Raw genomic sequence first — 23,707 nt, forward strand, 5'->3', positions numbered from 1 at the left:
GAAAACCCTCCTTTTCTGTCTCAGCCATGATGGTGGGGAATTGAGATGGTGAACCAGTTATTAGGTGTTTGTGCCTGTTGCCACTCACTGGATTTCTGTGACTTGTTTTCAGTCACCTAATGCTAGGATGGCACAGCTGGTGTGGCTGCAGGCACAATGGCACCTGTCCCTCTCAGTGACCTCACATCCCAAAGCCATTGCAGCAGTTGTTCCCCTGGACATTGAATGATCTTCACGTGCCTCAGTGGGTGCTGACACCTTGGCCTGCAGCTCCTGCTTGTCCCAGGCACCCATCCCTCGTCTGTTCTTGGGAGAGGATGGACATGTGCTTCCACTTTGCTTAGTTAATTTGAGGATGGAGCATGTGGGCTGGATTAAACTGATTTGTGGGACATGGAACACTGCCCCTTACTGTGAGGATTGCCAGCAGGGAGATGAGGTTTTTCACATACACCAGGATAGCTTTCTCCTCCATGCCATCATCCAGTGGAAATCCATTGTACTTAATCTTTTATATCCTAAAGTGATGTGAAAGTTGGACTGTGTTGACTGTTACCTCAATGTGCTGTAACGTAAAAGCACCCAGTATGACAAAATACAGCTTGTTTGCACTGGTTCTGAGCTATGCAGGACATTTTACCCAGTTCTTTTGTTATTCCAAGCGAGGGAGGTTTGCATAAAGACGTGTGGAAGAGGAAACTGGGAGTGGTGGATGGCCCCAGTGCCTGTCAGCCCTTGCACAAGGAAGCACGGAACCCTGTGCACGGAAGGAGCTTTGTGGACTTGACAAACCCTTACAGAAGCGCCGGGCGCCTGTTCTCCCACTGCGGTGCCTCAAAAGCATTGACGGGAGAGTTTGGAGGGTTTGCGGGGGTTTTTTGCGTGGTGGCAGCAGCCACTGTGCGCAGCACCATTGTGGGCGTGTTACCCGCTCCCGACAGCGCGGGGAATAAGCTGTACCGGGGACCGGGGGGAGGGTTGGGGCTTTGGTTTCTTGTTTCTCTTCAACAGCCCCTGAGGCGCGCTCCCGGCGGACACGTCCAAGCCGCGCGCTCCCCTTTGCGCATGCGCGCCTGCCTCCCCTGCGTGGCCCGCCGAGCGGCGCCGCGCCTGCGCACTGCGGCGCCGTGACGTCCCGCCCGCGCGCCGGCGAGCGAGGGGCGGGGGGAGCGGGTGGGGGCGGGACGGGACCGGACGGCTCGGGGAGTGCGGAACCCCGGCCCGGTCCGGTCCGGTGTCCGGCCCGGAATGCGCCGCAGCGCCCGGGAACATGGGCCGGCAGAGCCCGCCGCGCAACGGCGTCGGTGGCCACGGTACGGGCTGGGCCGGGCACGGGGGGCGGTGGTTCCGCTGAGGGGGCGGGGGCTGGAGCGCCCCCTGCGGGCGCGGCGACGCCCCCTGGCGGCGGGGCGGCGCCTGCGCTGCGCTCGGAGCCGCCCCGGCGGGAGCGGACGGGTGAACCGGGGGTCCCGGGGGTCCCGGGGCCGAGCCGGGGGCCCGGCCAGCCCTGCGGCTGTGCGGCCGGCGTGGGCTCGGGCGGACGGGAAGCAGCCGGGCGCAGTTGGTGCTTCCTGATCCGAGCCGTGCCCGAGGGCGGTCCCCGGCAGTGACCGGGGGCTCTGCGGCGGCGCCGGGCTGCCCAGACCTGGTGAGGCCGTGTGTCAGTGCCCGGTGCCTGCAGCGGTGCAGAAACACCCACGAACCCATGTGGGTTTTAGACCGCCCTCACCTTGGGTTTGTGTCTCTTCTTCCAAGGGTGAACCTGCGACCTCAGGTCTTGTGGTTGCATAAAACATGTTTTGAAATGCACTGGTTTTGGTAATACACGCAGCTATTGTCCTCTCTGCGTTTGAAAAGTGTAAATATGGGGGTCTTTATTGGTAAGTTTGAGAGGAGGAGGCCACAAGATGTGCTCCTTCCTTCCCACTACTCCTTTAAGTTCTTTGTGCGTGAACAGTTCTTTCTTCCATAGGCTTTGTCTCCTTCCCAAGGCATCGGTATGTGACAGCCCAGTGTGTGCGTGTGGCAGGGGATCAGGAACAGCTGGGGGTAGGGAACTGGCTGGGAGTAGGGAACCGGCTGAGCAGAGCTGGCTTCTGTTGTGCAAATAACTCTGCTTGCACAAGGGGCGGGAAAGGAAATAAACTGTAGGCACTGTGTGAGCGATAGGAGATTTAGTTACGAGGAACTTGGAATTTGGAGGGAGGTGGAGCTCTGTCGTAGGTTGTTACAGCTTGTTTTGATCCAAGAAGTGTTTTAAAAGGGTGTTTGAGAAGGAACAGCATCTACTGCTCGACCTACTTAGCGTCCGTGTGTGTGAACGGCCTGCCGACCTGTCGGCTCCCTTCAGACCTCGCTGAGAGCTGCACTTCCAGCCAGGAGCTCGCAGGAACAGGGCCGGGGCAGTGGCTGAAGTGCCACATGGGCAGAGGAACGAGCTCCCCTATCGCTGCCGGGAGGGCGCGGCCTTGGGAAACAGCTGTTTCTCCATCGAAATCCTTTTGATTCCTCCCACCCCAAATCCTATTTGGGCACATCCCTTATAGAACGAATCCTGTTTGGATCCCAAGAGTTGTTACATCCATGGGAAAAGCCTTTAGGAAAAGGCAGCGTTTGTGGCCTCATCCTGCACTCCAGTCCCACAGCTGCTCAGCAAAGCCTCCTTTACTGGGAACTCCTCCAGTGTGGGATATCGAGTAGCTCTCGGCTGCTTCTCTCTTTCCTCACATGAGGCAGTGGTGACAAATTCCACCATGTGGTGTGAAGTAGTGTCCCTTCTCCGCTCCCTGGGAAGCGCTCTGGTGTCCTGTAAGTGTGTCTAACCCAAGCACTGTGTGTTTTTTGTGTTACCCCCTTCCCGCCCTGCTCTGAGTTCCTGTGCTCCTCAGAACAGTAGGAATTGTTTCTTACTGGCTGAGCTGTGTGTGTACTGATGGCTGGCAGGTTTGTGTTTGTTGTAGGACAAGTCAATGTGCTTATGACTCTTTTACCCTGGTATAATTATGTCCTTTCTTGTGTCTGTTGCTGTCAGTGGAAATACTCAGGCTTCTTCCTAGGACGGCTGCACCTGTGAGTCGGTAGGAACACAGTTTTGGGAACACTTTCCTAAGCTTTTTAGAACACTTTCCTAAGTCCTGGTCTTAGGAAACACTTGACATCTGAGCTGGCTGCTGCTTCAGAGAGCAAAGAGTTTCCGGATGGCTTCACAGGGCTGTCTTGTTCCTGGATTGAGCCATGAGCCATTGGGAAGGAGAGGAGCAAAGGGCTCTGTCTGGGCACTGCTAGTGGCTCCGGTGTCAGGAGGAGCAGCATTTGCTTCCCACAGTGGGACCCCCAGGGTTGATAGGGAAGTAGTGAGAGTGCCCTTTGAGGTGCTCCCAATGCTGAGCCTGCAGAAATGGGGACACTCAGCTGGAGGGGTCACCACCAGAGTCACACTGTCCTGGCAGTGTGATGACTGTCCTGTGTCATCTCCCTTGCGTATGTGACATCGTTGTGAGTGGCTGTTGCTAGCTCCCGCTGTGTGCTGGCACTGCCTGTCAGCTCACATCTCTGTGACCTTTTGCAGACTTTGATGCTAAGAAGAAAAGAAAAGTGGCAGAGATATACCGGGCTCTGAACAGCGACCCCATCGACGTGGCAATGCTGAGGCGGATGGCGATCAGCGAGGGCGGGCTGCTCACAGACGAGATCCGCTGCAAAGTGTGGCCAAAGCTGCTCAGTGTAAATACAGATGACCTGCCCCCTCCTCCAGGTATGGAACTACCTGGACTCAGCTGCTTGGGAGGAACAACTGAGTGACCTTTGTCACTAGAGTAGGGACGTGCTTTCTGACCTGCCTTTTCCCTGTGTGTGTTGCATTTCCCACTAAGCTCACGTACAAAAGGGACACACTGCAGCACCAATACTGTGTTGTATGTAAACAATACATGTTGACTTCTAAAAACAACATTTGTTGTTTTCTATAGTGATAGTCATGGAATCAGTTCATTGTGGATGCAGTCAGTGTGGCCCTGAACATTAGCTGACGTATGTAAGTTCACCTGCAGCAGAGAGAATCAGACTTGATTAGTTTTGCTCCCATGAAGAGGTGGCTGTGCTTAGCCCTGGTGTGGCCAAAATTCTCCCCAGGCGTCTCTCCCAAAAAGCAGTTTGTTGTGTGAAGGATGCTTGGTTTTTGGTCAGAATAGGCACAGGGACAACAAACTTCCTGGTGAAGTACCCACATGGTTTTTAAACCTTAGTAATGCAGGAGCTCTAGGCCTGTAGCTTTTACAGTCACCCAGGACAGATTTTGTTGTTGTTCCTGATTCTGTGGTTGTTTGGAAACGGGATCGTCCCACCTCAGTCAATAGCCAGGTGGCATTAGGGTGATGTGAGATGACCAGAGCTGCTGGAAGACAACGTTTAATTTTACATGATTGCACAGAAGGAATTTGCTGGCTCACTGAACTTTTCTGTTTTAACTGTCTTAGCTAACCCTGGGTGAGATTTTCCTCTGAATTGTTTCTTTTTTGTAAATGATTCTTTGTGGGATTCACAGCACTCCTCTGGTGCTGCTGCGGACTACACATTGAATTGCACAGCAAAACTGTGGAGCAGAGATGTTTCTAGGAGTGCTGGGAGTGTTGCTGTCAGTTTAAGTGTTTTAACATCTGTTGTCTAAAGAAGTAATTGTCTCATTTGCTGTTAGTGTCAGAGTGCATGGCAGTGAAAGTACAGGGACAGGGCTGAGGTGTGACATGGAAAAGGGGGCATACAGTGGAGTAGGGAGTGTGTGGAGCTTCTGTCCACATTCAGCAGGGATCTTCCTGGCTCCCTCACCTCACTCTCTTCCCAGTACCATTGCACTGCTTCATGTTAATCCTGTTCCTCTTTTTCTCACCAGGGAAGGAACTGCGAGAGGACAGTAAGGATTACCAACAAGTGCTACTGGATGTGCGGCGATCCCTGCGCCGCTTCCCACCAGGTGAGGGGGGATTCTGTTCTTCCCACTCTGCCGGGGCAAGGGCAATGCCATGGGGCTCCTCCTGGCTCAGACCTCCCTGGAAGGCTGCAGAAGGTGACACTCCATTACTCCAAGGGCCTGACTTCTAGAAAACCTTTCCCCTGTGAGCTCACAGCAGCTGCTTCTTGCAGCAAAGCCCTTCTGCAGCCATCAGTTTCCTTCAGCTGTCTCTGCACAGATGGTTTTTGATGTGGCTCTTCCAGCGTTCCACTTCCCTTGCCCCACTGAGCCCCTCTACCAGAAGGCTGCTACTGGCAGACATTTGCAGCAGAGAGAGGACGGATCCTGCATGGATCCTGCACAGATCTTGTGCACCATGACCTGTTGAGATTAGGACAGATGGAAAGCTTGAGAAACATGCCATTTGCTTTGGTTTATTTTAGTCCATGGCCTAGCTCAGGGGCAGACAAAGTGAGTTTGTCTGTGCTTAGAACAACCCCTGGTATAAAACAGTCTCAAAATCAGGTTCTTGCACCAAATTTAACAGAACTTAGAACATTTAGAAGCAAAATGGTTTTGCAGTTGTTTGGTTCTGATGCGAGGCTGGTGCTTTGTGTTATTTATAAAACACTAAATCCAGCAGCTCTCTGTGCAGAGCAGTCGTTATTTCTGGCCAGAATCTGCTTCCCCCTTCTGCCACTTTTATTTTGTATAAACACTTGATTCACTGTGATTCTTGCAAGCGTGGGTGCTATGTGCAGTCCTGATTCCTGGAGGCTCTGCTCCTACGGATTTTTTTGCCCTTGAATGGCAGCCTCCTGCCTATTTTTAGCCACATTAGTGAAGCAGAGGAAAAGGAGAACTTTGTCATTGCAGGATCTCCGCTGGGACTCTCTGCTTGGCCTTTGGGCATTTTATCTGTTGACAAGGACTGCCAGAAACTGGCTGCAGCTGTGCAGGGCTGTTTTCCCTGTGACATCCTGTCCCTAAACACATGTTGTTAGCAGGGGACTGATAGGAAGTTGTGCCAGTGGAGGCCTCACAGTCTGATGCAGTTTGCATAGTTTCTGTGAAAATGGGTTCTGTTGAATTTTTTTCTAGAACTCCTGGGAAATTAAAAATTACTAAAACGTCCTCATCAGTGCTAGATGTGCAGAGCAATTCTCTCTTCACAGCAGCACTGTGCAAACATCTGTAAACCCTGCTCCCGTCCTCCGCAGTGGCTTTCTTGCAGATAAGGGTTCTGCATATCTGAAGATTAAACTTCCCAGCAACTGACCAGATTCCCCTGGTCCTGCAGTTTTGGGAGACAGCATTAGGGCCTTGGATAGATTTTTCTGCCAGTTTTACCACCCTCCCCTGTGCACCAATATCCCTTGGGATCAGGCAGGTTAGTAAGTGCACACATGCTCTGCTTGCACACCACAGTCACCCTTACTCCCACAGCAGACACAGCTGTGCCACCTCTGCTGTTCCCACAGGGATGCCAGACGACCAGAGGGAAGGATTGCAGGAGGAGCTCATTGATATCATCCTCCATGTCCTCAAGCGCAACCCCCAGCTGCATTACTACCAGGGATACCATGACATCGTGGTCACCTTCCTCCTGGTGGTGGGGGGCAGGCTGGCCACAGCACTGGTGGAGAAGCTCTCAACGCATCATCTCAGGTACTCAGTGGGAGGAGAGGAGCCAACTGCAAGTCCTCAGGCTGTGGGGACACCTGTGCAGGTGGACCAGGCCTGGAAGGGGAGCTGGGAAGGCAGAGCCTTGGGTTAAAGTGGCTGCCTGTCATGTCTGTACCCAGAGGGGTGATTGAGAGCAGCCTGACCACACAATAGCACATGGCTTTGCAGGGAGCTGTGCCCTGGGGAAGGGATAATTGCAGGCTGTCACGTAATTTGTAGCATCTCTTGGAGCTGGAAAAGTCAATGCACAGGTATTAGCCATGACTGTGTGGCTGTCAGGGCCTCTCCAGGTCCTGTGGGCTGGCTCAACACTTGACTCCCATTGTCCTTGCATAGCCCTGGGCAGTGTGGTCTGTACTAACAGTGTCCTGTACCCCCCATGAAGAGTCATTCCTGTTTCTGCACTGAAATAAGAGCAAGCTTCCAGCTGGAGAATGTGGTTTGGAGGGATTATCTTTCCTCTCCCAGACAGGAGTCAGATTTTGGGTGTTGGAAAGGCTTTACAGTTCTTGTGTGCACTTGTCTTGGGTTTTGTAACTGAAAAAAAATGTTTCTTCTATTCCATCTATTGAAACCCGGTTAGGGAGATTTTTCTTTATCTGTTGTAACTCCAGAAGGGAGAAGGTAACTGCCTTCTCTAATAACAAACCAGCTGTTGAAAACCGAGTGGGGTAGTGTTGCTTATCTTTGCTCAGTGGGGCAGTGTTGGTTATCATCTCTGCTCAGTGGGGCAGTGCTGCTTAGCTCTGTTCACTCTTCCACTACCCCCATGAGGATATCTTCTGTTAATGGACCATTAAAGCTCACCAATGGCACGACACATTACATCATACTATTGTAAGGTACTCTACCCAGGGAGGAGGAGCCAAACCATCTTCACTTAGAGAAAAGAGCCACAAGTGTCACCAGTCATGTTGTTTTTCCACTGGATTCCTGGAGGAAGATCAGACCCATCTCACCATTACTGGACCCTTTTTCTACAAGACCATCTCTACTCCAACAGAACCACATCTGCCACTCCAGGAGGGCTTACTTTAGACAGCTTCCAACACCCTGACCAACAGGGTGTCAGATGGTATTTCTGACTCTGTCAGGGTTTTCTAGGATTTCTTGTTTGCTTGTTTGCTTGCTTATTCTTCTGTACTACAACATTTGTATTTTTTATATCCCTAGTAAACAACTGCTATACCTATTCCCAAAATCTTTGCCTGACAGCCTTTTAAATTGCAAATTTATAATAATTTGGAAAGGTGGGGAGGGGCTTACATTCCAGAGAAGACTCCAGTCCTCCCTGGCAGATACCTGTCTATCTACACCAAGACAGCACTGCAGCAAAATGAGAAGTGTCAGCTGACAGCAGTGTGATGGTCTGGGCCTGGGTTCTATGTGCAGGTTGGCCCTGTGTGTCCCAGACTAACTGGAAGGAAGGTGCTCCAAAGAGACAGAATTCCTTGGGGCTGGGGGCCACCCTGCCAGCAAGGCTGTTTATTGCATGTACTTCACCTTCTGCTGCCTCCCTGGAGGGAGAGCTCGCTGATGTTGTTTGAAAAAGCTTCTTTTAAATCTTTCCGCAGGGATTTTATGGACCCAACGATGGATAATACCAAGCACATTCTAAATTACCTGATGCCCATCATAGACCAGGTGAACCCTGAGGTGCACGACTTCATGCAGAGGTATGCAAATGTTCCCTTAGAGCCTCTTGGCTCTCCCGCCCTGTTTCACAGGGCTGTTTTCACCAGCACATCCCCAGCACCACAGTGGCTTCCTCAGGGAGTCAACAGCTGTCCCACAAAGTGACATGGTGACATGTGAGATGGTGACACCCCAAAGCCACATGGCACTTATTTCTGAGCAGGCTCAAACCTGTGCTGCCTGTCTGGAGGGGTTTTACATGGTGCCACCTTCAGCCTATTTGTCTGCAGTCTCTATTGGAAGGGCTGGGGATCTGAGGACAGTGTTGTACAAATGCTACAACTGCTTCACATGACTGCTTGTGTGGCTGGTGGGACTCTGGTGTAGTTTGTTGTTAGTTCTGGGAGTAATTCCGAGGTTTTTCATTAGGAACACACAGGTGTGCCTGGGCAGATCAAATCAGAAGCAGAAGGTGAATGGGAAGAGGCAGTTCAGAGCCCTTTTTTGGGCAGGTGTGTCTTTTTTTCACAGCCAGAATATCTTTGGCTACCGACCCTGATTGCAAACTCCCAGAATTAGTAAGCCCTCAGGGTAGGAGGGGACCCAAACACCTGTCTGTGCTGCAGGACTTCAGTTGCCCTCAGGCCAGCAAACCAGGCAGTGCCACGATACATCAGGGTTCCCGGAAAGCTGCGTTTGGCCTCTGCTGTGGCCCCCACTGGATGTGACACAAGTAGTGGCAGCACTTTGTCACAGGGGGTGGCACAGGGGATAAACACTTTTTTGTGTCAGAGGTGCAGTTCCTGCTCTGGGAGGGGTTCAGTGCTCCACTGACAACCAGCTCTGTTACCCCGAGCACGGCTGTGCAGCACAGGGGTGGCTTGGGAGCATTTCATCCCTGTTTCCAGGCTGACCTAATGGCTCTTTCTCCCTGTAGTGCGGAGGTGGGAACCATCTTTGCTCTCAGCTGGCTGATCACCTGGTTTGGCCACGTTTTGTCTGACTTCCGGCACGTCGTGCGATTATATGACTTCTTCCTGGCCTGCCATCCGCTGATGCCCATTTATTTTGCAGCTGTGGTAGGTATTGATGGCATAGTCAGGGATTAACTGCGCTGTTATGAGGTGGTAGGAGTTTGGGGCTGCAGAGGGAGGCTGCACCCAGTGCTGGTGCTGTCCCCAGCTGTACCCTGTTCTGCAGATTCAGTCAGTGATGTCCTTGGACATGGTAAAGGGCAAGTGGGATCCAGGAGAACTCAGGGCAGCCTGAGGATGTCCAAATGTGCAGGTTGTACCGGTTCAGTGCTGTGGAGGCAGCATGACACAATGTTTTTGTTTCCTTTCATGTGCTCATCCTGCTTCTTGTTACATACTCGGATGTCTGGCTAGCTGGGGATAGCTCTGCACTGTGCATCCACCTGCCCATCCTCCTATGGCAGAGGTCAAGTCATGAAGTCAAACCCTGTGAGGTTCTGCCCACGTCTCTGACCTGCCAATAGCAGACTCTGCTCAGCAGACAAACCTAAGTACCCTGAAAGAGGCTTTCAGTGGTCTCAGAATTTAAGACGGGGTTTGGCATTTCTCCTCCAGTGAATGCTTCACTGCAGTATGTCCTCTTGAAGAAGGTCTTTCAGCTGGAAGTAAAGTGTTTTTTTCTTCTGGCTCTGAAACAAGTGCCGACATGTGCCAAAGAGTTGTCCCCACTTCCTTGCCTGTCCTCCTCTCACTCCTCTGCAGATCGTGCTGCATCGGGAACAGGAAGTTCTGGACTGCGAGTGTGACATGGCCTCTGTCCACCACCTCCTGTCCCAGATCCCACAGGACCTCCCTTATGAGTCTCTGATTAGTAAAGCCGGGGACCTTTTTGTCCAGTTCCCACCTTCCGAACTCGCCAAGGAGGCAGCTCAGGCGGAACGGTGAGTGCTGGGCAGCCCGTGTGTTCCCTACATCCCCTAGCCAGGTCTTGCCTCCTTGTGGAAGACCTTCCTGACTGGAGGCTGGTCCCAGAGGTGAGCGGGTGACACTTTTTGACGTGTTCCTTCTCTTGCAGAACTGCGGCTTCCACTTTTAAGGACTTTGAGTTGGCATCAGTGCAGCAGAGACCAGACACTGTGTTGAGGCAACGCTTCAGAGAGCGGCTCCGAGGGGAGGAGCGGCTCCGAGGGGAGGAGCGGACAAAATCCATCTTGACAAAGCCCCGGACCAACCGCTTTGTCAAGCTGGCAGTGATGGGGCTGACAGTGGCACTGGGAGCAGCTGCCCTGGCTGTGGTGAAGAGCGCACTGGAGTGGGCACCCAAGTTTGAACTGCAGATTTTCCCCTGAAGCCGGAGGAAGGGCCTTTGCTGTCACTGCATCCATACCCAGCAGGAAGGGCTGATGTTTGATGAAGGACGTGTCCAGAAATGCCCTGTCTGAAGATTGTTTTTTATTCTTACTGTGTCCAGTAAGGCTTTTGGCCTTTGTGACAGAGACTGAGGGATCCAGCCCAGCAGGAGGGTTCCCCACACCATGCTCACCTTGTTCCCCTCTCCCTGTTGAGGGTGAGCAGACAGGCACTCCTGCTGTCCCCTGAGGAACCAGAGGTATGGACAAGTTTGGCTGTTCAGGCTGTGCTCCAGTGACTGTACAAAGGGAGAGCTGTGTGTGGGCTGTGCCCAAATGGTCCTGCATTCTCCATTGGGGAAAACTAGTGGGAGTGAGAGCTGATCCTTGCCTGGAGTGTCCAACAGGGTCTGGTCTGGGTGCTTGTGTGTGTGAAGGTGGAGGGCTGTTGCACTCCTGAAGAGCAGGGCAGCCCTTCAGCTCTTCATTGCTCCAGTGTGCCCCACGATCTGCCTTCAGCTTTGCTGGTGCTCCAGCTCTTCCCTGTCTTGTGGATACCCTCTGAGCAGAGCCAAACCTTTCCCACACCCCGGCCAGCACGATGCTGTGAGCTTCTCTTCAGTGTGTAACAGCCCCTGGCTCTTTTTGCTTCTACATCTTTGCAGCCTGATTTGTTTACAGGGGCCAGGAGCAGACCTTAGCTCCCCTCAGCTCTCAGGCACTGACACTGCTGTGCTGGCAGTACTGTGACCATATCTGGGGTCAGAGAAGTAAGACACAAGTGCAGTCACCCTGCCGAAGGTGTGTACTGTCATGTGCTGGGTTATGCTACCACAAGTCTTAGTGGCTGTCATTGCAGACTTCTTTAATAGCTCTGGAAGTGGACACTAATGTGCCCACATGGAGAAAGGCTTTTTCCACCTTGGGAAACACTTTGCACAGGATGGAAGTTGTTGCACTAGGAAATGTGTCAAAAACCTCACCCACAAGCTGATCAGGCTTCAGTATTGCCTCTGGAAATAACAAGAGGGGTTTCCCAGAAAGGCCACTCTGACCCCTGCATGCTCCCATCTCCCCACCAGTCCCATTGGCAGTCCCAGCGCTCCCTGCCCTCCAAGCTAAGCAGCAAATCCTTCTAGACAACTCAGTGTCCCACTGAGACAAAGCCAATAGACACTCTATGCCTCTACCTCTCCCCCAAGTTGCTAAATCTCCCTCAAGTGCCCTTACCTGACCCTCACAGCTCCCTCCTGCTGCCCCATCATTGCTCTGTTGTGCCCAAAGCCGTCTGTGCCATGCCCAGGGGCTGCACACATGAAAAGGAGGTGTTGTTTGAAGGGATTTTGGGATAGAGAAGAAAACTCATGCCCTGCAAAGCTCAGCACCCCCCACTCCCACCCCTCTTGGTCCATAACCGCCTTGGATATGTTCTGGTTTGCCCCATGGGCCCTTGCTCATGGAAGGCCTGTGCCTTTCTGGCCAGAGACTGATGGGCAGTTGTCATTCCTGACTTGCATTCCCATGGAGCTCTGAGCAGGAGTTCCCTTTGCCTCTGCAGGTGAAATGTGGAGTGCGTGAAACTGCCCTTGTCCAGGCAGGCAGCAAGACCTGTTCCCTCCTCTCCTCAGTGGTGCCAGTGCCCTTGGAGAGACCTGGGGCTGCTCAGGGGGCTTCTCTCCTTGTGGCTGAAGGCAGAGCTCATTCTTGGCCCCTTGGCACCCCGAGAGCAGCAGAGCAGGACTGGGGGCTGGGTCACTTAGCACTTTACAAACCATTGATGCAGGAGAATTCCAGCCCTGGGAATGCAGTTGGAGGGCCCAGGACTGCTCTGTACACCACCCTGAAGGAGGGGATGGCTGGAGCCCCCCAGGGGGGACCCCCTGCAGCCCCTCCGTTCCCTGGCCATGATGCACTTTAGTTCTTGCGTTGTCCCCATTGTGGGGAGAAGGGCCTGGGAGGAGACCGTGGCTGCAGGTGTTTCAGTTACCCTGTACAAAGACTTGCACACTCCCTGTAAATGCGGATTTCTACAAACACTAAAACTGTAAAATAAACAGTTACTAAACACGTTTCCTGCCCTCCCCAGGCCTAGGCTGCCAGAGCTGCTCTTCTGGCACTTTGTGGCCCAGAACTGGCACCTTCCCTGCAGTGGTCAGGCCAGCTAAGTGTAGCCTCACACCCAGCAGCCCTGTGGGAAGAGGAGCAGGAGCAGAGCCAAAGGGTGGGTGCATGCCCCGGTCACTGTTCTCCGTCCATTTGCCTCTGGGCCAATGCCAGGCCTTGTGTGTGCTGCTGGCTCTCCAGGGTGTCCCCCCCATCAGCAGCGTGGGGCTGGAAATAGCCTGACCTCCCAGCCTGCCCTGTACCCCAGGCCGGGTGCCTGGCTGCAGGAGGAGATCCCGGGCATGGTGCCCAATTCCCAGGGCATGCTCCACAGAGCTGGGGTGATGCAGCCGCCTTTGCCAGGCTGGAAGTGGGTTTGGCTGGATGGCTCAAGGCTGGCAGCAGTGTTGGCTGTTTTTAATTGCCTGTGGCTTCTCCAGGAGCCATTTTCTCAACAGTGCTTGGAGCCCTCTGGGAGGGACACCCAGGGGGGAAGGAATAGTGATGGAGGGAAGTGTGTGGCACCTTTGGGGTAGCCAAGAGGCCACTGCCACATGTGACTCAGAACCAGGCCAGTGGCAATGTGTGCATGTGCCTGTGTGGGCCACGTTGGACACTGGACAGGAGCCCCGTGTGACCCTGACCTTTGCTAAGGTCAGAGTGGCAGTGGTGATGGCCAGTGAGCTCTGACTGTGGCTGTGCCATGGTTCCCCCTGCTCCCAGCAGTGCCCCTGCACAGAGACGAATCCCATTGCGGGGGGCTCCAGTGACGCCACACGGGGGCATTGCTGCCCCTGGGGCTCTCCCGTGGGTGCAGCCTGCAGACTTGGGGAGTCACCGTGGCATAGGCAATCCCTGCACTTCTCCCTCCCTCGGGGACAGCCCGGTCCCCAGCAGCACAGGGGCAGCAGGAGGGGCTGGCAGTACCCGGGGATGCTCTGGGCTCCTCTTGTTGCCGTGGCAACAGCTGCGGCGAGACTGGGGGCGGGGGTCTGGGTGTGATGCAAGTGGCGCGTGTCCTCGTGCCCTCCCCCCCCGGGCCCTCCTGTGGGTCTGGGATTAGCACCCCCGGTTCCCTCCCTCTCCGGTTCCCCCCCTGATTACCCTCGGTCCCCTCCCCCCGGCTGAACGGAGTCGGGGGCGGTGCCGGGATTGCCCGCACACACACGGGTGGGGCGAGGGGCTGCGTGTGCACAGCACATACGTGCACATACATGCACATGCTCACACTGCTCCCAGGGACGCCCAGCCCACACTGACTGATGAGGGTGAATCCCCCCGCTGCAGGAGAGCCCATAGGAACCGGGGCTCACGGTGGGAACTGATATGTCTGGGAGCTGGATGCTGGCCTTTGGGAATCCCACATCTCCCTGGGGATCTCACATAGCCCTGGGAACCCCAAATTCCCCTGGGAGGAGTAAGGCAGCACAGAAGGAGTCAGAGCCGTGGGGAGCAGACCAACACACTTTATTCCATAATCACAACAGTCAGGATCATTGTTAGCCGAGGTTCTGCAGAGCAAGGGCCAGCCGTGTCACACCCTCAAGACGGGCCCAGATAGGGTCGTCACTGCCCTTCGGCTAAAATCTTGTTTCTCCAAGATAACAGACACAGGGATCCTTCACTAACACAACACTACAAAGGTGACCCCGAGCACTGGCGCCCATCCGCAGGCTGCGCTGGGGCCCCGCCAGCTCCGGGGACCCCCGGCCCACTCGGCTGCCTCCAGGGCAGCTGCTTCCTGAGAGAGGTTTGGTTTATTTTTATTATTTATTATTACTATTATTATTATTATTATTCGCTTTGTCTGGAGTGATGACGGGATGTCGCACGCGCACGCACACACGCTCGCACACGCATGCCAGCCAGCACCGGGCAGCGGGGGCGCAGCGGGAGGGGTCGCACGCTGGGGGGGGGGGTCTCTAAGCACTACAACCACACGGCACAGAAAATCCACCACTGTCCACGACGGTTCTCCCTGACAAACACACCCGGCGAGACTCGAGGAGGGGGACAGGGGTGAGGACAGGGACAAAGCGGATGATGTTGTGCTTGCGGCCGGGGTAGGAGACCCCGGCGCTGGCTCTAGTTCTGGCACTGATCCAGAACCTGCTCCTGAGGAAATATTTCGCCTGACAGTCTGTGGAGGGATCACCCTGGCTCAAGGGTGATGCACAGCATGTAGGGGACCACAGGGATCCGTGTCCCCCCTAGGAACGAAAGCTGAGCCCTGAGCTGCAGGGTCAGCAAAGCACATGTGTGATGAGAGACCCTCAATGTGGCCTCAGGCCTTGCTGGTACCTGGGGGCTTTGGCTTCCCCATGGACAGGGATGGAGGGCAGGTGACTGAGGTGACTGAGGGCGCCCTCCCCGAGAACCCCTGGCCACAGCACGGGGTGGCTGTGCACCCCAAGAAGGCACCGAGGTGCTGGGTGAGATCCGTGTGCGTCAGAGAGCTCTGGGGCCGCCGGACCCCACGGGAACCCCAAACCTTGCTCACACATGGGAGGGGGCATCAGATGCTCCCAACGCGGGGCTGCCCAGGGGGTGGGAAGGCAAATTCTGGGAGCAGGCTGCCAGAATCATGACTGTCCCGGCGCTTATTTGGCTTTTCCACCTTTGGGGGCGGGACTGGGTCCGGTGGGGGACGGCCGGGGAGGGAGGGGACGCAGAGAAGAGGACGCGCTCTATCCAGGGAACGTGTCTGATGCGTGATGCCCGCCTGGCTCCGCAGGCTGGCACCCGCACGGGGGTACCGAAACACTGTGGCTAATGCCAACACACACGCACAGCTACCGCTACACACCGACACATCTACACTGCTGATGGTTGACCATCGCGGAGGCCTCGAGGGGCTCCCAGGGACTGGGCTGGGGGATATCAAGCATCCCTGCAAAGGGCCACACCTCTCCCTGCGCTGCAGTGCCTATCCCCACGGCTGAGCCAGGGCCACCAGCAGCTCCAGCAGCAGGGCCAGGCACCCTTAGGGGATGCCAGGACAGGGGAGGAGGATGTCCTTCCCCTGGTCATGGCTCAGTCCAGCCTGACAGCAAGGGGCAGGCACGGGTGAGCCTGCAACTGGGGGAACCGGCAGCCCCAAAACAGGGAGGCAGAGCTCCAGGCAGCAGGTGCTCTGCTGCCGCCAGCACCCCACTGGCAGGGAAGGGTCCAAGGGGCCCCCACAAACCCAGAGCCCCTGGGGAACTGGGGTCGTGGGGGACTGCAGAGGCTGCTTCAAGCAGCTGTTGCTGCCAAGCCCAGTACAGCTCTTGCAGACGCTGCCAGCCCCAGCCATGACCACGACCCCAGGGATGTGTTCCCCACCCAGCACAGCTGTACCAGAGCGCAGCCCTTGCCCCCCCAACCACAGCCTGCAGCAGCTGCCGAGCCAGCACTGCAGCCACGTGCTCCCGGCAATGGGAGGAGGCGGCTGTCGCAGGAAGGAGCCAAGGAGCCATTAGGAAAAGCAAAGAAAATCCCAGCTGGAGGAGCCGCTGCAGCAGCATCTTCCCTGCCAGCATATCCCTGCTCTTGGCGTGGCTGGCAGCGGAGCCCAGCGTGTGTGCTGTGTGGAGAAGCCCTGCACCAGAGCATCATCCACACCCCACACGCCCACCAGCACTGCCTGCAGCTGCTCTTGGACTAGTTTGGGTGGTTGCTTAAGGCAGATTTCCCAAACCTGCCCTTCCCTGCTACTCCCTGCCATCCCGGCAGCACCACACACCACGGCCGGGCACAGTGACACCCGGCTCCACTGGCCAAGGTCAGCCAGCCCACAGCAAGTCCCACACGGGCACAGGCTCCAAGGTTAAAATGAGGGCTAACTGCTTAGTGAAGGGCAGGTCCCCATACAATTTTGGGGTGACTCCGGACATGGGCTCCCTCCATGGCACAGCTTTCCCTGCACAACTGCCTGGCAAGAGAAACAACACAGCCTCCCGCGCCCACGTGCTCGTCACGTGTGTGCAACTTCACTCTTCCCAAAGCGAGTGGCGGGGAGCACGCGCCACAGGGAAGGAGACACTGCTGTGGGACACTGAACCCCCCAGCCAGGGACCCCTCACAAAACAGGGAGTTGGGAAGGGACAGTTTGGCATGGCTTGGCATCCCTCCCCAAGGGCTGCAAAGAGGAAGAGGAGAAAATTGAAGCCATGCGTTCAATGCAGTCAAAAACCAAACGGAATCAGCCATTCTCCAAGGGATGGGGAAGATGAGGTGGGCACCAAGAGCTGGGGTGGCATGGATGCTCCTGCTTCCTGGAGAGCGGGAGGGCACAGGGTGCTGGCAGAGATGGGAGCGGCCGGGAGCAGCCATGGCTGTCAGCACCGGGGCCATGGGGGAAAGCGGCCGGGTGTGACAATGAAATCCCGATGAGATGCATTTCACGGGCAAATAACCGCAGCAGGCGGCCACGCGTCCCGCAGACATGAGGCAAGAGTCGGACAGACAGACGGATGGAGAATGGGTGTGTGCCAGGGGGTGGGGGGAGCAGGGGCTCTGCCTTCCAGCAGCTTCAAGGCAAAATACCTGATTCCTGCATGTAAACAGCTGGTTTCGGTTTGTTTGTTTGTTTTTTCCTGGGTTGTTTTTTGATATGACCTGATTGTGGGTGAAAATAAAAATGAGCGTTACCTGCAGAGCGTGGGACTCAGTAGGTAAAGACCAAGTCCGAGATGCTGGACATGAGCCAGTCTCCTGCTATCATCTCCGTCACCTCGGGCGTGCAATAGTCCGGGAACTCGAAGTGCGAGGAGCCTCCCCGCGGGTAGAGGTCGTGGTCCTTGTCGAAGACGGACCAGTCCAGAGCACCACAGGTGGCACTGGCAGGCGCCCGCCCGGGCATGATCCCCAGCAGCTCTTCCTCCAGCTCCTCATCGGAGGAGCTGAAGGAAGAGGGAGGGGACCCAGCCGACATGGGAGAGGGGGACCCGCTCTCTGGGGACCTCCCTGGCTCCGGGCAGGGTGTGGTAGGGCTCAGGGGTGGAGGGGGCTCCTGGGGGCTGTGCTCCCCGTCGGGTGTCGGGTGCCAGGCAGCCGTGCCAGGCACCACAGGGCTGTCCTCAGCGGGCACCTCTGGTGCGGGCTCCTGCGGGGTGTCGGGGCCGGTGGGAAGCTTGGCGGACTGCCTGCGGCTGGCAGAGACACGGCCCAACACGGAGGGCTTGATCTTCACTGGGAGCCGGGGACGGGCTGCTCCGGTGCCCACCTTGCCCTTTTTCCGAGGCCGGTACTTGTAGTCGGGGTAGTCAGCCATGTGCTTGAGGCGCAGGCGCTCGGCCTCCCTGACAAAGGGGATCTTCTCGGAGTCGTGGAGGAGCTGCCAGCGCCGGCCCAGGCGCTTGGAGATCTCGGCGTTGTGCATGTCGGGCCACTGGTCCATGATCTTGCGGCGCTCGTGCTGGGACCACACCATGAAGGCGTTCATGGGCCGCTTGATGTGTCCGCTCGGCGTCTTGCACCAGGCGGGCTCGGTGTCACGGGCGGGCAGTGGGGCGCAGGGCTCCCGCCGAGCCTCCGCGCCCCGGCCCCGCGGGCCGCGCTGCACCATCCCGGAGCCGGGCACCCCGCCGCCGCCTCCGCCTCTTCCTCCTCCCCTCCCGCCGCCGCTTCCCTGCCCGCCGCCGCCTCCCCGCCCGCCGCTACGCGCCGCGCCGCGCCGCCCCCATTGTGCGGAGCGGGCGGCGGCGGGGCGGGGCGCAGGCGGCCGCGACGGGGCCCGGGGGCGCACGGCGGAGCCGGCTCCGCCGGGGCGGCGGCCGCGGAGATGCTCCGGAAGGGCCCTGGGATGGCCTGGTGGTCTCCGGCTCGGAGATGCTCTGTAGCGGTCCTGTCTCGGAATGCTCAGAACCGGTCCGAGGATGCTCCGGAATGCTCTGTAGCACCTCAAGGATGCTCGGTACCGGTCTCAGGATGCTCCGGGCTGCTCTGTAGCACCTCGAGGATGCTTGGTACCCGTCTGAGGATGGTCTAGGATGCTCCGTACCGTCTCGGGGATGCTCCGCACTAACCCGGGGATGTTCGGCGCCGGTCCGAGGATCTTCCGGAATGCTCTGTACCGGCTCGGGGATGCTCTGCACTGCTCGGGGATGCTGCACGCCGTGAGGGCTCCGCCCCGGGGTTGCTCCGCTCCCCGCCGCCCCGGTGATGCCTCCCCGTTTAAGTCGGCAGATGCTTCGGTCGGGAATGGTGTAGGGTGATTGCGGCGGGTCCGGGTGCGGGTCGGGGGTGCGCGGGGGCGGTACGGGCAGCCCGGGAGCCGCACGCCCCTCGGTGCCGCTCTTATAGACACCGCCGCCCCGCCCCCGCCGCCCCCGGTAAACACCGCCGCGCCGGGTCTGTCAATGGAGGACCCCGCCCCCCGCCGCCCATTGGCCGCGGAGCGGGGGGGCAGATCCCGCTCAGCCAATGGGCGCCCGCCGAGAGGGGTTGCTGGAGAGAATGGCAGGGCGGCACGCCCCGGTACCCCGGTACCGCCCGGCCACCCGGCACGCCCCGGTACCCCGGTACTTCCCGGTACCCTGCCGCTAGCCACGGCACGCCCCGCTACCCGAGCATGCTGATGCCCCCGATACCGCCCGCACGGCAACCCGGCAGCCCCTAGTACCTCGACCAGAGCGGCACAGAACCCCGGTGACACCCGGTACCTTCAGACAAGCATCCCGGTACGCTGGTACCTCTCTGTGCCCTCAGGAACCCACCCAAGGATGCTCCAGCTCCTGCCAGTAACCCACTGGTCCCCCGGTCTAGGCATCCCGATGTCCCCAGTGACCCTGACATCCACACCCACGGGAGCACCCACACCCCTCGCGGTTTGCCGGGGACCTGTGCACGGGTCTGACCGGCCGGAACACCGAGAATCACCCCGGAATGCTGCGCTTGAGCCCTGCCCTGCCGGCCCACCGGGCTCCCGGGACACCCGCTGCTCCCGGTCGTCCGGGCAGAGCTCCGGCCCGGAACAGTCCCCGGGCCGCTCATTAGGGGCTGCACCGCTCGGCGCCATGCGTTGTGGAAACACCGACGCCTTCGTGGACATGTCTCCGCCACCCATTCCAGCGGCGTTTCCCCGTGGGTCGGTCCCCGGCGGGGACGGGAGCGCCGGGCGGGGAACGCGCAGCCCACGAGGCGGACACGCGGCTCCCTGGTGCCACGAGTGGGACCACGCCCCTCCCGGTCAGGCCCCGCCCCTCCGCTGGGCGGCACCAATGGGGCGGCGGCGGCGGCGCTGTTGCCCCGGAGACCGCGGGCTGCCCGCCGGGGGCCGCGCCCATTGGCTGTGGCCACAGCGCGCGGGCCCGCCGGGGGCCGCGCCCATTGGCTGCGCCTCCGCCGCCAGTTGCTGTGGTGACAGGGAACCGCGAGGGGCCGCGCCCGACCCGACCGGGCACCGCGACTGACCGGGCACCACGGGCTGTGGCCGTCCTGTGGTCTGAGCAGGAACTCTGGCCTGTCCCGACCCTGCCGGCTGCCCCGACATTGCGGCCAGCCGGGGCACCGGGGCCTTCTCTCCCGCCGGCGCGGTCCGCAGCCCCGCGCGCTGCCTACGCTGTCCCGGAGCCGCGCTGCGCGTGGAACATCACACAGTTCTCCACGGCAGCTTTGCCGGGCCTGCGGGCGGCGCCTCCCCGAGTCGTTCCCGCTCGGTATAGCCGGAGGTCATGCCCGGCACCCGGCACCCGCATGGCCCTGACACGGAGCACCTGCTCGGCCGCTCCCAAACACCTCCAGTCTCCGCTGCCACCCCGCCGGCAGGACCGGCTGGGTGCATATTAGCACGGAACGTCCGTGGCGTCGAGCAGCTCTGCGGGGCTGGAGGCGGTTGCTCGTCTCCCTTGGTCCCGCATACCGGCCCCGCCTCTACCCGGGCTCCCCGCGACTGCCCTTCCTCTGCTCCTTGCCGGCCCCGACCGCCCCGCAAGCAGCCCGGGTCCAGTCCCGCCGGACTGCTCGGGCTGCCACAGCTGCTTCCAGTCCCGGACACCCAGACCCCGCCCGGTGGATCCCGTCCCGGTGATCCCGTCCCGGTGCGGTGCCGGGGCGGAGCCGGCAGGGGGCGTCCCTTCCGCCCGTTCCCGTGAGCTTGGGCCCCGCCCGGTCCCCGAGCCCACCCGCTGTCGCCGTGGGGACCGGCTCGGGTTACGGGGGATACGGGGTATCCCCAGAGACCTTTGCGAAGAGGAGTTCCCAGGGTGCGATGGAGTCCGGGGGTCCCCGGATGGCAGAGGATGGTGAGGATCAGTGGGATGTGGAGGTGTCCCAGGAGGCACAGAGACTGCCACAAATGGACAAAAGAGCGAGCCGGGAGGAGTTCCCCATCAGCAGCAGTATCACCCCTGCAACAGCCAACTAAATCCATTCCTTCGTACTGTCCCTGGCTCCAGCTGGCTGCTGGAGCACCACTCTGCTTCCCAGAGCCACTCCTGTGCGGAGTGGCACCAGGCACGGTGACAGATTCCTCAGTGCTGCCAGTGCAAGCAGCAGTGCCTGAGGGTAAGGTCAGGGTTGGTGCAAGAGGACATTTCCCAGCTCTGAGGAATGAGTAGTGACTGGATTTCTCCCTGTGCAGAGGATGAAGGCAGTGGTGCAGACCTGCTGTCAGAACTGGCTGGACACAGTGAGGGCAGAACTCCAGGAGATAGAAAAAACAATGGAAAATAATCTGGGAAGCTAGTTGCTCACATCACTGTGAAATGAGTCTATACAGTCATGTTACCTTTGCTTTCCATCCTGGCTAAAGACAGTGTTGATCTTATAAATGTCAAACAATTCCATTTCTGAGAATGAATCCCATTTGCCCTGTGGGGATGATCTTCCCATCAGCCTGCCAGGAGGGAGAGAGCCCTGTGACACACGGCAACCTGTGCTCAGGGGGGGATCTGCTCATGGGATCATTCCTTTCTGGTGTATCCCAGCTCCTGCCCCCCGGGTGCATACAGGGTTTATTTTTCATGAAAATATCACCCTGTTGGGCAGTCACTGACCGAGCAGAGCAGCAGTGATGTGGGTGTCAAGGGTGGCTGGATCTCCTGCACCAGGGTCTGGGTCTTAGCTGGAAGATAGGTATGGCTGTAGCTATGGAGGCACGAAATGAAGGAGGAAGAAAGCCTGGAACATGTCAGGAGGGAGAAGGCTGTGTGATAGATTAGTGGAACTTAATTTTTTTTCTGTTTTTTAAAAAAAGATAAAAAAGGGGAATTAATTAGCCTCAGCAGCTGGTGGGGCTGGGGTTACTGAGGGTGGATGGGAGAAGAGTTAAAAATAGCAGGAAGGCCCAAGTGGAAAGTTTCTGTAACATCACAAGTCAGGCATTTGGTGCTTACCCGCCCTGACAGGCGGGAGCCTGTGCCAGAGCCCTCTCCACCATCCTCAGCCCTTTCCCACTGACCTCCCTGCAACTTTTCACACGACATCACCAGCCCTTCGTTTTGCTAATTAACCCTTTGCTTCCAGACACTGGACTTGCATCTTGAAAGAGAAAAATAAGCCGTAAATTGCTCAGCCTGGTAATGTGAGGGTGCAGAGGAGCACAGCACTTGTACTGGCCTTCCCTGGGTCCCTGCATATCGATGGCAGTGTGTGGAGCCCAGAGGAGCTGTAACCCCCCCCCCCCCCCCCGTATCCATTCCCATCTGCATTTTAGCTTTCCCTCCTTAAAAAATCCTCGTGTTTCCAGAGGCCCTGGGTGGATTTCACTGATAGGTCTGAGCCCTATACTGGGACACTCTGGATGCACAGTTTGTCCTTTGCTGAGACGGAGATGGATGAGGCAGCTCTGAGCAAGCCCAGCTTGCTTCACTTGTCCCCACTGCGAGAAAGCAGATGTACCTGTCTGCTCCAACAGGCTTTCTCTGCTTCTGTTTGTCTTTCAGGATTGACAATGAGAGCAGCTGAATTCATTCCTTCTCCCTCTCAGAGCCCCAGTTGTGTCTGGCTCTGCTGCTCTAGGAAGGCTGGCAAGAGCTGAGCCTGCCATACAGAGGGTGGTCTGAGGGTGGTGGAGCAGGACTTGGGCTGGAACCAATTTTGGTGTTTGGCAGAGTGGTCAGTGACTGTGGTAGAGCATGAGGCATGAGAAAATACTGCCTGGTTGACTGGGGGTCAGATTTGGCTCTGGTTTCTACTAAACAGGAGCTGGGCACTACCCTCACCTGGTTTAAAAGGGTTTCCCTCTTGCCCTAGCTGCTTGCAAGGTCCTGGGTCCCAGAACAGGCATCTGGGCTGACCCCACTGAAAGTCAGTGCAGGACCCTGGGGACAGAGAGAAGGTGGCACAGCCGACACAAGGCAGGCTTCCCTCCATCATTGTGCCTGATGACAGGACTGCCATACAGGGAACGAGACACCTCTGAGCACAGACTATCTGAGAAGTCACCCTGCTCCTGCTTCTGCTCCTTCTCATGCCAAGACAGCCAAAACACAGTGGCTTATTCCCCCTCTGTGCTTTGGCCTTCCTAACTTTCCTCTCTCCCAGCTGCATGCTTAGTAGTGAGGTCGTCCTCAGAATTCCCACCAGGGAGGTGTCACTCATCTGGTGACAGCCCCTTGCCAAGACCCTGGAGTGCCGAGGCTTGGATGAAATGCCAAGGTGACTTCATTGCCTTCAGCCCTTCTTGCCCCCAGTCCTGCTCAGCACCTTGGGCATTTGCTGATGTGGTTTTACAGCACAAGAAAGGTGTTACAGTCATTCCTGCCCTCCCCATCACTGTGCTCTGATCATGCGGGATGTCCTGGGACCCATCCTGGTGCCATGAGGCTCTGCCAGTATTTCCCAGTGTGGATGGACTGGTGATCCAGTGTAGGCTCAGAATAATGCCCGCACAGGGACACTTTGGGACACTGCTGCCAGTGTCCGGGACCAAGAGACAGGTACAGATAAAAACAGCTCCTGCTATTGCCCGTGCCAGGAGAGCCCCAGCCTTGTATTCCATCACTGCATCTTGGAGACAGAGCTGCACAGCCGGGCTCCGAGCTTCTAGGTCCTGAAAAAAGCACATCCTCCCCTGGGCAGGGCAGGAC

At 57.5% G+C, this 23,707-nt stretch overlaps 2 protein-coding genes across 2 annotated transcripts; one reads left to right on the forward strand and one right to left on the reverse strand.

Moving 5' to 3' along the window:
* The first annotated feature begins 1,156 nt into the window (after nucleotides 1-1,156).
* Nucleotides 1,157-12,659, forward strand: TBC1D20 (TBC1 domain family member 20). Its single transcript, XM_066199084.1, has 8 exons — nucleotides 1,157-1,313; nucleotides 3,569-3,754; nucleotides 4,889-4,969; nucleotides 6,430-6,616; nucleotides 8,209-8,310; nucleotides 9,207-9,348; nucleotides 10,006-10,184; nucleotides 10,319-12,659. Exons 1-8 carry the CDS (start codon nucleotides 1,271-1,273, stop codon nucleotides 10,590-10,592), a joined length of 1,194 nt encoding a protein of 397 aa, XP_066055181.1. The 5' UTR covers nucleotides 1,157-1,270; the 3' UTR covers nucleotides 10,593-12,659.
* A 3,347-nt stretch (nucleotides 12,660-16,006) lies between these two features.
* SOX12 (SRY-box transcription factor 12) lies at nucleotides 16,007-18,286 on the reverse strand. Its single transcript, XM_066199080.1, has one exon. The coding sequence runs from the start codon at nucleotides 18,241-18,243 to the stop codon at nucleotides 17,344-17,346; it is 900 nt and encodes a 299-aa protein (XP_066055177.1). The 5' UTR covers nucleotides 18,244-18,286; the 3' UTR covers nucleotides 16,007-17,343.
* Between the last annotated feature and the right edge of the window lie 5,421 nt (nucleotides 18,287-23,707).

Source organism: Chamaea fasciata, unplaced genomic scaffold (assembly GCF_029207755.1).
Source record: "Chamaea fasciata isolate MVZ Bird 193981 ecotype frontalis unplaced genomic scaffold, bChaFas1.0.hap1 SCAF_17, whole genome shotgun sequence".
In the NCBI taxonomy this organism is placed as follows: Eukaryota; Metazoa; Chordata; class Aves; order Passeriformes; family Sylviidae; genus Chamaea; species Chamaea fasciata.

Excerpts from the sequence above, each read along its gene's own strand:
- TBC1D20 (XM_066199084.1), top strand. The coding sequence starts at position 1,271 with ATGGGCCGGCAGAGCCCGCCGCGCAACGGCGTCGGTGGCCACG. Across the intron at positions 3,755-4,888 it reads TGACCTGCCCCCTCCTCCAG|GGAAGGAACTGCGAGAGGAC; the intron begins GTATGGAACTAC and ends TTTTCTCACCAG. Across the intron at positions 10,185-10,318 it reads GAGGCAGCTCAGGCGGAACG|AACTGCGGCTTCCACTTTTA; the intron begins GTGAGTGCTGGG and ends CTTCTCTTGCAG.
- SOX12 (XM_066199080.1), bottom strand. The coding sequence starts at position 18,243 with ATGGTGCAGCGCGGCCCGCGGGGCCGGGGCGCGGAGGCTCGGCGGGAG.